The sequence below is a fragment of the Oncorhynchus gorbuscha genome, linkage group LG07, assembly GCF_021184085.1.
Source record: "Oncorhynchus gorbuscha isolate QuinsamMale2020 ecotype Even-year linkage group LG07, OgorEven_v1.0, whole genome shotgun sequence".
NCBI lineage: Eukaryota > Metazoa > Chordata > Actinopteri > Salmoniformes > Salmonidae > Oncorhynchus > Oncorhynchus gorbuscha.
Window position 1 is genome coordinate 42065759 of NC_060179.1, and position 16162 is coordinate 42081920.

At 43.9% G+C, this 16162-nt stretch overlaps 1 protein-coding gene across 1 annotated transcript in view; it reads right to left on the bottom strand.

Annotated features, from left to right (window-relative positions):
• Positions 1–4454: 4454 nt before the first annotated feature.
• Positions 4455–16162, bottom strand: part of LOC124039878 (TANK-binding kinase 1-binding protein 1-like) — a 125834-nt gene continuing 114126 nt past the window's right edge. The window contains exons 8-10 of the mRNA XM_046356385.1: positions 11570–11685; positions 7334–8139; positions 4455–6754 (exon numbers count right to left, since the gene is read on the bottom strand). Coding sequence (XP_046212341.1) covers positions 6626–6754; positions 7334–8139; positions 11570–11685 — 1051 coding nt within the window. The 3' untranslated portion in view covers positions 4455–6625. The remainder of the gene's footprint in view (positions 6755–7333; positions 8140–11569; positions 11686–16162) is intronic.

The window sequence follows — 16162 nt, forward strand, 5'->3', positions numbered from 1 at the left end:
ATTCACCAAGAACAAACAATCACATCAGATTAAGAGTTGTAAATTGGCAGACAAATTAGCATAGAAAAAGACACTGGTCCCTAAACCCACTATAAATGCATTGCACTATCAATGCATACTAGTTATCACACAACCTTACTATAACCATAGAGGAATCATCTGAATTGTTTAGTGGGATACAACAGCAGAGCTCTCCTCAAACAGTATGTTTTGGGTGGGGTGAATAACATGTCTTCACAGTCAGCTCAGCTCTCTCTCTCACAGTATGTAGTCAGCACTGGGCTCGAATGAATGTGTCTGATTACAGCTGCTGATGACCCACTGCTCGTGACAGCTGCATGCACAGTGCTATACAGCCTACACAATTCACCACACCTTGTGTGTGTGCATGTAATCTTGTTCTTCTATCCTCGTTGGGGATCTAAAATCCCACCAAAATCTCCACAAGGATAGTAAAACAAGGAAAATTCTCCCTCGTGGGGACATTTCCCACATCGCCACGAGGACAAAGGCTATTTTAATCTTAGGGGTTAGGTTTAGGGTCCAATTAGGGTTAGAATTATGTTAAGGGGTTAGGGTTTAGGGAGGATAGAAAAACAAGTGTATGCGTGCGAGAGAGAGAGCGCAATTGGGTTCATGCCTATCTGTAGTTTACAAAATAGACTGTAAAGAGAGTGGATTGTAATTCCCAATGTGATTCCGACTGTCTGCTTCCCTCTTGTGCTCAGATTCCGCTCTGCAGTTTGGAGTGGCTCTGGGAGGGATAGATAGAAATATGGGAAATAGACACTACAGCAGCCTGGTAAAGCTTAGCACTGACTGGCCTGTAACTGTTAATCTCTGAATATTCATCACAGTGGAGATCAAATTTTTTGAATGCACAATAAATGCTATCTTGACTACTAAATAGCATTCATTGTGTATCTCTACATATTTATTCTGTATCTCTAATCTTTTATCTCCACTGTGGTGAATATTCAGAGATAAACAGTTATCCAGGCCAGTCATTGCTAAGCTTTACCAGGCTGCTGTGAAACCAACCAATTCCAAGAGTAATTTCAGCGCAAGTTACAGTTTATACATCAGAATATTTACATGCTTACTTATGCATCTTTTGTTCTTATAATTTTTCACACATTGTTGAAAGTTCTTGAAAGACAGCAGTTGTACTCACAAAATAATGATTATTCTTCCTTGTTGGCGGCCCTTTAGCTTGTTAGACAGATCTGATGAGTTCTTATCAGTCAGTCGTCATGTGGTCCCCAGAGCCACAGAGAGGCCCCAAAGGGGAGCCATATTCACAAAGCTTTGTCCCCGGAGTCTTTCCAGACGAGGGTTTTCTGTTATCATCAGATCAGTCTCAAAGCTAGAAATCACAGGCTGAGGGATTGAAGAGTGTTGAGTGTTGTCAACGCCAGTGCTCGATCTGATTTGATTCTTAATGGAGGATTTGAGGAAAAAGAAAAACATACTGTATCTCCCGAGTTAACCCTTTGTGAATAGTGGCTTGAGTGTCGGACTCCTATTCCAACGAAGTGTCTGTGTATATGTGGCCATTGAAATGACAACATACTGTATATACATTTCACTGCTTAACATTGTGAGCTGATAGGCATGTTTGCTATGTACTACAGCTGCTGGTCAACATATTTTGGTCATGAATGTGTTCGTTAGAACAGTATAATCTATCTATTCATGTCTACTGTATGTGTCATCTCTCCATTCATATCTGTGAGCATGATATGATTAGTTGGTACTTAGTTATCATCAAGAGAGATAAGCATGTGTATGCTGTAGACATACTGTACAGAGCCTTCAGAAAGTATTCACTCATTTTGTTGTGTTGCAGCCTGAATTCAAAACGGATTAAATATTTTCTCTCTCTCACCCATCTACACACAATACCCCGCAATGACAAAGTGAAAACATGTTCATAATTTCTTCTCTCAAATGTATTAAGAATGAAATACAGAAATCTAATTTACACAAGTAGTCACACCCCTGAGTCAATACTTTGTAGAAACACCTTTGGCGGTGATTACAGTTTTGAGTCTTCTTGGGTGTGTCTGTGTCAGCTTTACACATCTGGATTTGGGGATTTTCTCCCATTCTTCCTTGCAGATTTTCTCAAGTACTGTTAAGTTAGATGGGGAGCGGTGGCAAAGTCTTTCCACAGATTTTCAATGGAATTCAAGACTGGGCTTTGGCTGGGGCCACTGAAGGACGAACATTCTTGAAGCCATTACAGCGTTGCTTTGGCTGTATTATGCTTGGGGTCATTGTCCTATTGGAACATAAATCTTCGCCCCAAGTCTAAGGTCGTTAGAACTCTGAAGCAGATGCTCATCAAGGATTTGCCTGTATTCACCTCTATCCTTACCAGTCTCTGTCACTGAAAAGCATCTCCATAGCATGATGCTGTCACCACCATGCTTCATGGTAGGGATGGTGTTAGACAGGTGATGAGCTTCATGCATTCAGGCCAAATAGTTACATTTCTGTCTCACCAGACCACAGAATCTTTTGCCTTATGCTCTCAGAGTCTTTCATGTGCCTTTTTTGCAAACTCCAAGCGTGCGGTTATGTGCCTTTTTCTCAGGAGTGGCTTCCGTCTGTCCACTCTCCCATATAGCCCAGATTGGTAAAGTGCTATAGAGACTGTTCCTTCTTGCAGGTTCTCCCATCTCAGCCAAGTAACTCTGTAGTTCTGTCAGAGGTCATTTGGTTATTGGTCACCTGCCATCCCATGTCAACTCCCAAGGTCCTTCTTGATCTGCGTCACCCAAAACGGCGAGCGTCACAAACACCAGGAATCTTCAACATAAATTGCTCCAGCTCCATACTTAACGCTACCCCAGGAATCACTCCCTTCAACATTGCCCAACACTACCTAAGCGCAAAGTGAGATACAGGTCTTTTCTCAAGTTGATCAACAAAAAAGCCCTGGTTCCACCCTCTTCAAAAATCTCACTCGCACTGGACCAAACGTATCTTTGCCATAACCATGTCCATCAATGCAAAGCTCAGGCTCGGAGCTCCACACAACACCTTCTACTCCGTCCATTACACCCCCAGAACTCGAACTGACATCCGGCTCACTCCATTTGATCTTGACACCAATCTTTCTGGACATACCCTCTCCCTTGTTATTGCTAGCTTCAACAGATTCAAACCTATCCTCTGCCTCCCTCAGTCTTTCAACCTCCTCGCTCTTTCCCTGCAATCTTCCACCCTTAACTAATTACCCGACTCCTTCTGAAAATATTCAACTTTTCCAAGCCAAAATCTATTTTTAGCCTTCTCGATAGTCATGCTAAGCCCTGTACTCGCTCCACTTCAAACTCGAGCCATCCCTAGCAACAAAAAAAATGGACCTGCACTGTCAACTGTCGGACCTTATATACATAGTTGTGTTTCATTCTAAATCATGTCCAAAACAATGAATTGGCCACAGGTGGACTCCAATCAAGTTGTAGCGACGATTGGAAATTGGATGCAGCTGAGCTCAATTTGGAGTGTCATAACAAAAGGGTGTGAATACTTGTAAATGAGAAATTTCTGTGCTTCATTTTCAATAAAAATGTAAACATTTCTAAAAACATGTTTTCACTTCGTCATAGATTTTCAAACTACATTTTGAATTCAGGCTGTAGCACATCAAAATGTGGAATAAGTCAGGGTTCTGAAGGCACTGTATCGGTTATAAAAGAGTAGTGACGGTTCCTTCAGTCAAAGTAATCAAAAGGTATACAATCTAACACGGAATTCTGTACACAGTCAATGATAGCCAATGTTGTCTGTGTGGGCATGGAAGTAATTAATCCTATTAATCTAACTGCCCAATCACATATTGTGATATCGTTGTTAGTTTCAAATTAGAATATAGATGTACTGTACTACCAGGTGTGGAAGTGGGCGGGAATGTGTGGGAACGGAGTTCCCAAAGTGAAATAATTTTGAGATTTAAAAATGCGTTGTTATTTTGTTTTTACATAGAATCATAGGAATGTACATCAGTAAATTCTCAAAGGCTGAGTTTACACAGGCAGCCCAATTCTGATATTTTGTCCACTAATTGGTCTTTTGACCAATGACATCAGATCTTTTAACATCAGATCTTTTTCAGAGCTGATTTGATTGGAATTTAATTTCCCCAGCCCTTTGTACTAGGTTTTAGGACATATAGTAACCAGAGCCATTAACATACATACAGAACCAGTCAAATGTTTGGACACACCTACTCATTCAAGAGTTTTTCTTTATTTTTACTATTTTCTACATTGTAGAATAATAGTGAAGACATCACAACTATGAAATAACACATATGGAATCATGTTGTAACCAAAAAAGTGTTATACCAATCAAAATATATTTTATATTTGAGATTCTTCAAAGTAGCCATGCCAAGACTGTGCAAAGCTGTCATCAAGTCAAAGGGTGGCTACTTTGAAGAATCTAAAATCTAAAATATATTTTGATTTGTTTAACACTTTTTTTTTTGGATACTACATGATTCCATGTGTGTTATTCCATACAACACTCACTCTGATTTTTTGGGGATATATTTGACATGTATATATATATTAGATATAAAATGCAAAGTGTGCCAGCTTCAGACTGTAAGATTGAGAAATCTTATAACTACTTTATCCAGGTCGGATCTTCAGGAAGACTAAAGAGACTCCCAGTTGAATCATTGTTATCATATACAAATATATTCCATTCCCTCTTCCATATACAAACTCCTGTCCCACTAGCTATATACAGTATTGTTCAAGCTTAGGAGGGGGAAATTTCAGCACAAAGATTTTTTTTTACAGATTTTTTTTGCCTCATTACTTACAGATATATCAAATGATACATTATATATCAAATGATACATATTCATTATCTCCAGCACCAAACCAGTGTCTGCATATGTGAAAACAGCGCGTTTCTATGAAATGTGGTTAAAAAGATAAGAGCAAAGGTTCAAAGAATGCTTCTCTGTGACATCACAGGGTAGCATAAAAAAACAAAAAACATTGATTAGCCAGAGGGCATTTCCTTGCTCCTCATTTCACTGTGCATCTCATAGTTGGAACTTTTGATGATGTCATCAGGGAGAACTTTTAAACATTATATTTATTTCTACAAAGCATAGAAATGCACCATTTTCACATATGTCGACACTGGTATTGTGCTGGAGATAATGACAATTAGGTTAAAAAGTGGTGGAAATTGCCCTTTAACCCATTACAGTCTAAGCCCTGTCTAAGCCGGTGGGGCGGGGTGGGGTTCTACTAAGCTATATGTAATTGTTTTAAGAAGGTCATACCAAGGATATTTTTGCTATTTGATTTTGAACTTTCAAACCCCTTGATGTATCCCCAAAAATTTTACAAAATCATTTTGTGCTAAAAAATGTTTGGCCTTACTGCTATTAGCCCATACCAACGCATTGAATAACATATTCACTACATGGAACAACAGATAAAGGAAGTTTGTTCTAAAGTGTCTGTCCTGAAAGATATAAGAAAGATCAGGAAACATTTATTTTTATTTTTTTAAACATGTATTTAACCCTTTATTTTTTTTCAACTGGTACAGGGAGAACTTCAACCGACATGTTCGTGAGAGTCTCACCTTTCCACAGATGGGTCATATCAGCGTGTATCCCAAACTGTTCGGACGCTACAGACAGAAGTCGGCAGATCGGCTAAACTGACTTCAGACCAGTCCCAAGACGCTTGTGGGGGTCGTAGAGCAAAATAGTTCAGATGCTACAGACGATTTTGTGAGAAGACCACTGCTCGAGCTCTGTCACCTTTCACCTCAGATGCAAACGTGTGGCATTGGCTGATGCCGTTGAGACACATCCTATGCAAAAACAGATCTCTAGCTAAACTTGATAGATTATTATATGGGGATTTTTGTATTATGCCAATTAAATGTCCGTGGGGCACAGACATCAACTCTAGGGGGTTAAATAAATAATATAGGGGGGATTATAGGCTTATATAGTGTCGGTTAACTTAATGTGCTCAGATTTATATGGATTTCTGATCAGGCCGCAAGATAATACAGATAATCTGCCTATGCGTTTCACCACAGCAAGGTTGTCATAGCAACTACATGCCCCACACTGCAGGACAAATTCTTCCCTACATACAATCAGTCACAGTCACAACACTGCCATCCTCTCTTCATAACTCTGACCTCTGACCGCACATTGTCAAGCCCTGAAGAACAAACAAACTGGATTTATCCATCTGGACCCCCAGATAATTCCAGGAATGAATTGTAGTTGGTCTGTATTTCACAAGCCTTATACTGTACATGGGTAGAGAGTCAAACTAAAGCAGGCCACTTTACAGCAAGTAGTAGTGGTAAGGTGTAAGATATAAAAACAAATGGACTGCAAGTGGCCTGGAACCCTCAGGACATTGTCTGTCATGAACCTCGAAGCCATCCTTGTCATTCCCTAAACCTTTTCCCATACATAGACTACTAAACACACAATAAGCCCTCTTGTCTTGTCAAACAAAAGGCACCCTGCTATAAAACAAAACCAAACCTAAAATACTCCACAATGTAAGTCAAGAATTGTTGCAACTAAAAAGAGGGTGCAGTGTTGCCGTGGCGATCAGATCTTGCTGTTCTCCAGGTGCGAGTCGATGTGCTTGATGAGGGCGTCGTCAGGGTAACCCATGGGAAAGATCAGCTGGCACAGAGGGCAGCTTCTCATGTCACTCTCTTCTGTCTCCATCCACAGCTGCAACGAAAACACGCACGCACGCACGCACGCACGCACGCACGCACGCACGCACGCACGCACGCACGCACACACACACACACACACACACACACACACACACACACACACACACACACACACACACACACACACACACACACACACACACACACACACACACACACACACACAAACATTCAGGTCAACAAGCAGTGTGGGTCTATGGCAACAATCAATGATAATAGTTTGACCATTTAGGTCATGAAGAAAATAAGCTTATATGTAGAGGTGCATCAGAACATATGTCATGTTACACAGAGCATTTCCCATGAAATAGCACAGTGCAGGAAGACATTGGCAAGTCAAGGGCAGTTTATTTTCAAAGAGAGAGATTTTGACTGATCTGGGAGGCAGGAAACAAATTCCAGAACTTTAAAGTAGCAAGTTAACTGGTGGAGAATGTTTTGATATAATAAAGATATTATCCCCTATACAATAGCAAGCTAACTGACCCATTTTACAATTTTAGAGAATGTTTTGATATAATAAAGATATTATTATACAGTATATTTGGGATAGAGTGTGCGTGTGACTCACATTGATGGAGGGCCAGGACTGGGCGTGCTCTGTGTGCAGGTAGCCTGGTGGGTGGCAGGTCAGAGTGTTGGGTCTGGATGGGATGGGGAAAGCCGAGCAGGACGCTGGCCCCTTCATGACCCCATGAGCTGACACATTGTTGGGCACGCCCAGCGTCCGTGGGGGGCTGATGGGGTGCGGACAGATCCACTCTTCCTCGTCTTCAGAGGACTGCGGAAGCTGGGGGGCGGGCGTGGGGGGTGGCAGGGGCTCAAAGTGCAGGTGAGACCTGGGAGAGACCTCGGACAGGGGGAAGGGCAGCTCTCGAGAGTGGCAGGAATTTTCGTGGAGGCCCACCTCACTCCCTGCCCTCTCTAGCCCAGACTGGGAAGCTCGGAGCTGGCCTCCTCTGTGGGGTGACCCTCCGTGCTGGGAGCCTCCATGCTCATGCTGCTGATGCTGCTTTGAGTAGCCGGAGTCCCTATAGGGCCGGGGCTTGGGTAGTGTGGACACGGGGTCCAGGCTGAAGCGCGGTGGCCGCTGGTAGGCCGAGGGGTCGGCCACCTCGGAATAGCTCCGTCGGCCCTGGAAGCTGGCCCTCAGGTGGTGGCTGGCTGGCCGGCAGGAGTAGGAGGCAGGCCCATTGTTGACGTCCAGCAGGGGCGAGCGGCGGTGCATGTCCGGGGAGAGATGCTGCGGCTGGAGCACCGGGGAGCGGCACTGGGCAATGGGGGAGTGGTGCTGAGGAGGGATAGGGGAGTGTCGCTGGGGCACGGGGGAGTGGCGTTGGTGAGGGATGGGAGAAGGGGGGTGGGAGTGGCGTTGGACTGAGGAGACAGGAGAGACACGGGGAGTCAGAGAGCAGCACATGAGACAATACTGCCTGTGGCTGTCTCTGGAAGATCAATATGATATATGAGAGGCACCTGTTGCATTAAGTTGATCCCGCGTTCCTGTATGTCTCCGTCTTCTTTGACATCTTCGGTGATTAATTTCTGCCATCCTCTTCCATGTCCCTGTCGTGTTTTTGCCGGTTAGTAACTAGGGTCAGGAGGAGTTTTGGTCTGGTAAAATCTCTAGCAATATCAGATAGTGTAATGTATTTTTGATAATGATTAAGAAAAAGTGTATAATCTTTCATATCTATTTTCTTGAATAACATTCCTGTACTTCTCTCTACTGCGTGTCAGACATGCTGTGTTGCTCTGGATTTGCAGTACAAATGTTTGTCTGATCAAAAGACATAACTCAATTCGCAAACAAGCGGCACACTCAACAATATATGCAAAAAAGAAACACCCTTGAATAGATTTATTTTCCGCTTACCTAAGACACAGATCTAAGATGATGTAGACAATTTTTACAGTACATTATGTTGTGCTTCCTGTAATCATAAGATAACTATCAGCCATCTAGCTAAAAACAAGACTTGCAGTGGTGAATCAGAAGCATCTCAAAGGTGAAACGTATGGTTCTGTGGTTGAGTGAAAAAATATATTTAAAAAAGGAGGGGGTGTTTCTGTGCTCTCAAACTATCCACAGAGACTTGAAATACAGAGAAAACAGACTTAAGGAAGAGGATTTCTCTATTTTGCAGAGTTACTGTATTTGTAACTCTGCAACCCCTGGAGAGTAAAAGAAAAAAGCTGCAGGCCTACTTTATATCCCAATATAGTCTAGTTCATTCTTCTATTTTTTTATTATCTTGAAACAGGGTATGAGTATGAGCTGAGTATGTAGTTAGAGAGGCAGGCCAGTAACCGGAGGGTTGCTGGTTCAAATCCCTGAGCTGACTGGGGGGAAAACTGCAGGGAGTGAGCTGAAAGCCATAGTATACTGTACTTTGGGGTAACTTTTTGAAAGAAAAGCACATTTTTTTTGTCCATTAAAATAACATCAAATTGACCAGAAATACAGTGTAAATTGCTTCTTTAATCAGAACAACAGTTTTCAGCTGTGCTAAAATAAATGCAAATGGTTTTCTAATGATCAATCAGCCTTATAACACGATGGCTAGCTAACACAACGTGCCATTGGAACACAGGAGTGACGGTTGCGGATAATGGGCCTCTGTACGCCTATGTAGATATTCTATTAAAAATCAGCCGTTTCCAGCTACAATAGTCATTTACAACATTAACAATGTCTACACTAGGCCTCCCGGGTGGCGCAGTGGTTAAGGGCGCTGTACTGCAGCGCCAGCTGTGCCATCAGAGTCCCTGGGTTTGCGCCCAGGCTCTGTGGTAACCGGCCGCGACCGGGAGGTCCGTGGGGCGACGCACAATTGGCCTAGTGTCGTCCGGGTTAGGGAGGGCTTGGTCGGTAGGGATGTCCTTGTCTCATCGCGCACCAGCGACTCCTGTGGCGGGCCAGGCGCAGTGCGCGCTAACCAAGGTTGCCAGGTGCACGGTGTTTCCTACAACGCATGGGCTTCTGGGTTGGATGTGCGCTGTGTAAGAAGCAGTGCGGCTTGGTTGGGTTGTGTATCGGAGGACGCATGACTTTCAACCTTCGTTTCTCCCGAGCCCGTACGGGAGTTGTAGCGATGAGACAAGATAGTAGCTACTACAACAATTGGATACCACGAAAATTGGGGAGAAAAAGGGGTCAAATTCAACAAACAAAAAAATATTTAAAAAATAACAATGTCTACACTGTATTTCTGATCAATTTGCTGTCATTTTAAAATGTGCTTTTCTTTCAAAAACAAGGACATTTCTAAGTGACCCCAAACTTTTGAATGGTAGTGTATGTCCCATATACTATCTACCTCTGTTTTTCTTTATCCCTCATTTCTCCAGGGGTGTTGCTCTGCAGCAGCCAATGTCCTCCTCCCAGCCTGTGATGTGTGTGTTGTGTGTCAGGTTGAGTACTGTGACAGCACAAAATTAAGAATATCTGTGCAAATGGACCAATAAAGCAAGTATTGTATTGTAAGGTGAGCATGACAATGCTGATTTCAAGATGTGCGTGTAAAAGCTTACTCATTTCCCACCCTGTATTTCAGTAGAAAATGCATAACAATATACTGTATAAAACATTAAGAACACCTGCTCTTACCATGACATAGACTGACCAGGTGAATCCAGGTGAAGACTCCAGTTTCAACTGTTCTGCCTTACTATTATTCGACCACGCTGGTCATTTATGAACATTTGAACATCTTGCCAATGTTCTGTTATAATCTCCACCCGGCAGAGCCAGAAGAGGACTGGCCACCCCACATATGCTCTCTCTAATTCTCTCTTTCTTTCTCTCTCTCGGAGGACCTGAGCCCTAGGACCGTGCCCCAGGACTACCTGACATGATGACTCCTTGCTGTCCCCAGTCCACCTGACTGTGCTGCTGCTCCAGTTTCAACTGTTCTGCCTTATTATTATTCGACCATGCTGGTCATTTATGAACATTTGAACATCTTGGCCATGTTCTGTTATAATCTCCACCCGGCACAGCCAGAAGAGGACTGGCCACCCCACATAGCCTGGTTCATCTCTAGGTTTCTTCCTAGGTTTTGGCCTTTCTAGGGAGTTTTTCCTAGCCACCGTGCTAGCCACCGTGCTAGAGACAGGTTAGAGAATAATGATTTCTAAGCCTTGAGACAATTGAGACATTGTGTATGTGTATTCAGAGGGTGAATGGCAATACAAAATATTGAAGTGCCTTTGAAATGGGGTATGGTAGTAGGTGCCAGGTGCACTGGTTTGAGCATGTAAAGAACTGCAACGCTGTTGGGTTTTTCACACTCAACAGTTTCCTGTGTTTATCAAGAATGGTTCACCACCCAGAGGACATCCAGCCAACTTGACACAACTGGGGAAGCATTGTGGTCAACATGGGCCAGCATCCCTGTGGAATGCTTTCGAGTCCATGCCCCGACGAATTCAGGCTGTTCTGAGGCAACAAGGGGGGGGGGGAGGATGTGTTCTTATTGTTTTGTACACTCAGAGCATGCATTAGGGATAGGAAGCAACACCTTTTTTGATTGGGGTTTGCGGTAAAGAGATAGCTGAGAGAATCACATGTTGATATGACACAGGAAGAGAAAGGTGTTGCTTGAATGTTATCCAGTGGACAAAACTGGTTGCAACAATGTTATTTTAGCGCCTTTTGTGATGTCATGACAAGGTTGTATAGTGATTGTTGATGTTTTAAATATTTTTAGATGTTATTAAGATGTAAACTTCTATAAGGATGCTGCTAACCTGGGCTAGCCTGTTTAATGTGGGCTATATATCATTTTCCAGGGACGTTACTAACCCGGGCTATGCTGCTCCTGAGAGACCATCCTCAAGATCTCTTTTTGTTTGGAGCTCAGTGCTTGGAGACGTCCCAACTCCTCAGTTAGCTCTGTGTAGGCTAACGCCAAATTCACCCTGCAGGGGGAAAGAACAGAGTCAATCAATCAATTGGAGAGATTGACTGCATCACTTCTAGATTTCATTAGAAATATGAATGTGTTCAATTAAAAATGGTCTATTTAATCAACTAACATACAGCTCTGACAGACCCCTGTCTTAGTCTCCAGTATCTATGCTTCAATAGTCTATGTGCTGGGGGGCTAGGGTCAGTCTGTCCTGGTGTAATCTGATCTTAAGTATGCTCCCTCTAATTTTCCCATCTCTCTCTCCCCTTCAGGAGGACCTGAGCCCTACGACCATGCCTCAGGACTACCTGGCCTGACGACTCCTGGCTGTCCCCATCCCCAGTCCACCTTGTCGTGCTGCTGTTCCAGTTTCAGCTTTTCTAGTCTGGGCTATAGAACCCTGACCTGCTCACCGGAAGTGCTACCTTGTCCCGGACCTGCTGTTTCGACCCTCTATAACCACCCTGATTATTATTTGACCCTGCAGGTCATCTTTGAACGTTTGAACATCTTGAAGAATGAGCTGGCCTTAATGGCCATGGACTCTTGTCATTTTTACCGGGCACAGCCAGAAGAGGACTGGCCACCCTCAGAGAGCCTGGTCCTCTCTAGGTTTCTTCATAGGTTCCAGCCTTTCTAGAAAGTTTTATATAGCCACTGTGCTTCTACAGTACATCTGCATTTCCTTTTCTTTAGAGTTTTAGGCTGGTTTTCTGTATCACTTTGTGACATCTGCTGATATAAAAAGGGCTGTATACATAAATGTGATTGCTTGATTAATAACCCACAAGACATTCAAGTTTCAAGTTTTAATGCCACATGCACAAGTACAGTGAAATGCCTTTCTTGCAAACTCAAAACCCAACAATGCAATAATCAATAACAATGTAGTACTAGAAAAAAACACACAAGACATAAGAAGAAATATGAAGAACACAATAAGTAAGTAAATAAGCATACTATATACAGGGTCTGTTCCAATTCCATATTTAAAATGTGCAGGGATACTGGCGTGATGTAGGTAGATACTGTATGTATAGGGGTAAGGTGACTAGCCAACAGGATATAAGATAACCAGAGTAGCAGCAGCTTGTATGTAAGTAGGTGAGCGTGTGTCCGTATAAATGTTTGCGGATATTACAGTGCATTCGGAAAGTATTCAGACCACGTCACTTTTCCACATTTTGTTACGTTACAGCCTTATTCAAAAATGGATTAAATACATGGTTTTCCTTATCAGTCTAAACACAACACCCCACGAGGACAAAGCGAAAATAGGTTTTGAGAATTTTTTGAAAATGTATAATTAAAAAAAATAGAAACAAATGATTTACAGGGGCAACGGGTGGTTAGAGCATTGGGCCAGTAACCGAAAGGATGCTAGATCGAATCCCTGAGCTGACAAGGCAGTTAACCCACTGTTCCTAGGCCGTCATTGTAAATAAGAATTTGTTCTTAACTGAATTGTCTAGTTAAATAAAGGTTAAAAAAAACATTCACATAAGTATTCAGACCCTTTGTTATGAGACTCGAAATTGAGCTCAGGTGCATCCTGCTTCCATTGATCATCCTTGAGATGTTTTTACAACTGGATTGGAGTCCACCTGTGGTCATTTCAGATTTGTCATGATTTGGAAAGCTGTCTATATAAGGTCCCACAGTTGACAGTGAATGTCAGAGCAAAAACCAAGCCATGAGGTCGAAGGAATTGTCCGTAGAGCTCTGAGACAGGACTGTGTCAGGGCACAGATCTGGGGAAAGGTACCAAAACATTTCTGCATCATTTAAGGTCCCCAAGAACACAGTGGCTTCCATCAATCTTAAATGGAAGACGTTTGGAGCCACCAAGTCTCTTGCTTGAGCTGGCCGCCCAGCCAAACTGAGCAATCAGGTGAAAAGGCCCTTGGTCAAGGAGGTGACAAAGAACCCGATGGTCACTCTGACAGAGCTCCAGAGTTCCTCTGTGGAGATGGGAGAACCTTCCAGAGGCACTACCATCTCTGCAGCACTTCACCAACCAGGCCTTTATGGTAGAGTGGCCAGACGGAAACCACTCTTTAGTAAAAGACACATGGCAGCCTGGTTGGAGTTTTCAAAAAGGCATCTAAACTCAAATATCTTCTGTTCAGATGAAACCAAGATTGAACTCTTTGGCCTGAATGCCAAGCGTCATGTCTGGAGGAAACCTGGCACCATCTCTACGGTGAAGCATGATGGTGGCAGCATCAAGCTGTGGGGATGTTTTTCAGTGGGAGACAGGATTGAGGCAAAGTACAGAGATATCCTTGATGAAAACCTGCTCCAAAGCACTCAGGACAACAGGACAGCGACCCTAAGCACACAGCCAAGAAAATGTAGGAGTGGCTTCGGGACAAGTCTCTGAATGTCCTTGAGTGGCCCAACCAGAGCCCGGACTTGAACCCGATCAAACATCTCTGGAGAGATCTGAAAGCAGCTGTGAAGCGACGCTCCCCATCCAACCTGACAGAGCTTGAGAGGATCTGTAGAGAAGAACTCCCCAAATACAGGTGTCATACCCAAGAAGACTCAAGGCTGTAATCGCTGCCAAAGGTGCTTAAAGAAAGTACTGAGTAAAGGGTTTGGAAATGTCTAAAAACCTGTTTTTGCTTTGCCAATATGGGGTATTGTGTGTAGATTGATGTGAAAAACAAACAATTTAATAAATGTTAGAATAAGACTGTAACATAACTACATGTCTGAATACTTTCCGAATGAGTAGATGATGGAGTCAGTGTGTGTGTGTGTAGGGCCCTGTGAGTGTGCAAAAATAAAAGATCAATAAAGATATAAGGTTAACTCAGATAGTCTGTGTAGCTATTTTGTCAGCTACAGTATTCATCAGTCTTATTGCTTGGGGATAGAAGTTGTTCAAGAGCCTGTTGGGGCCAGACTTGATGCACTGGTACCGCTTGCCGTACGGAAGCAGAGAGAATGGTCTATGGAGTCTTTAACGATTTTCCGGGCCTTCCTTCAACACTGCCTGATATAGAGGTCGTGGATGGCAGGGAGCTCGGCCCCAGTGATGTACTGGGCTGTCCGCATCACCCTCTGTAGCGCCATGCAATTGATGGCATACCAGGCAGTGATGCAGCGAGTCAAGATACTCTCAGTTGTACAGCTGCACCTGCAGGGGGTGCGTCACCTGAGTGGGTTGATTCACTGTTGTGGTCATCCTGTCTGGGTTGGCGCCCCCCCTTGGGTTGTGCCGTGGCGGAGATCTTTGTGGGCTATACTCAGCCTTGTCTCAGGATGGTAAAGTTGGTGGTTGAAGATATCCCTCTAGTGGTGTGGGGGCTGTGCTTTGACAAAGTGGGTGGGGTTATATCCTTCCTGTTTGGCCCTGTACGGGGGTGTCCTCAGATGGGGCCACAGTGTCTCCTGACCCCTCCTGTCTCAGCCTCCAGTATTTATGCTGCAGTAGTTTGTGTCGGGGGGCTAGGGTCAGTTTGTTATATCTGGAGTACTTCTCCTGTCCTATTCGGTGTCCTGTGTGAATCTAAGTGTGCGTTCTCTAATTCTCTCCTTCTTTCTTTCTTTCTCTCTCTCGGAGGACCTGAGCCCTAGGACCATGCCCCAGGACTACCTGACATGATGACTCCTTGCTGTCCCCAGTCCACCTGGCCATGCTGCTGCTCCAGTTTCATCTGACCTGAGCCCTAGGACCATGCCCCAGGACTACCTGACATGATGACTCCTTGCTGTCCCCAGTCCACCTGGCCATGCTGCTTCTCCAGTTTCAACTGCTCTGCCTTACTATTATTTGACCATGCTGGTCATTTATGAACATTTGAACATCTTGGCCATGTTCTGTTATAATCTCCACCCGGCACAGCCAGAAGAGGACTGGCCACCCCACATATGCTCTCTCTAATTCTCTCTTTCTTTCTCTCTCTCTGAGGACCTGAGCCCAAGGACCGTGCCCCAGGACGACCTGACATGATGACTCCTTGCTGTCCCCAGTCCACCTGACTGTGCTGCTGCTCCAGTTACAACTGTTCTGCCTTGTTATTATTCGACCATGCTGGTCATTTATGAACATTTGAACATCTTGGCCATGTTCTGTTATCTCCACCCGGCACAGCCAGAAGAGGACTGGCCACCCCACATAGCCTGGTTCCTCTCTAGGTTTCTTCCTAGGTTTTGGCCTTTCTAGGGAGTTTTTCCTAGCCACCGTGCTTCTACACCTGCATTGCTTGCTGTTTGGGGTTTTAGGCTGGGTTTCTGTACAGCACTTTGAGATATCAGCTGATGTACGAAGGGCTATATAAATATATTTGATTTGATTTGATTTGATACAGCTGTAGAATGTTTAGAGGATTTGAGGGCCCATGCAAAACTTTTTCAACCTCCTGAGGGGGAGGAGGCGCTGCTACGCCCTCTTCACGACTGTGCGCGTGTGTTTGGACCATTTGAAGTCTTTAGTGATTTGGCCACCGAGGAAGTTGAAGCTCTCGACCTGCTCCACA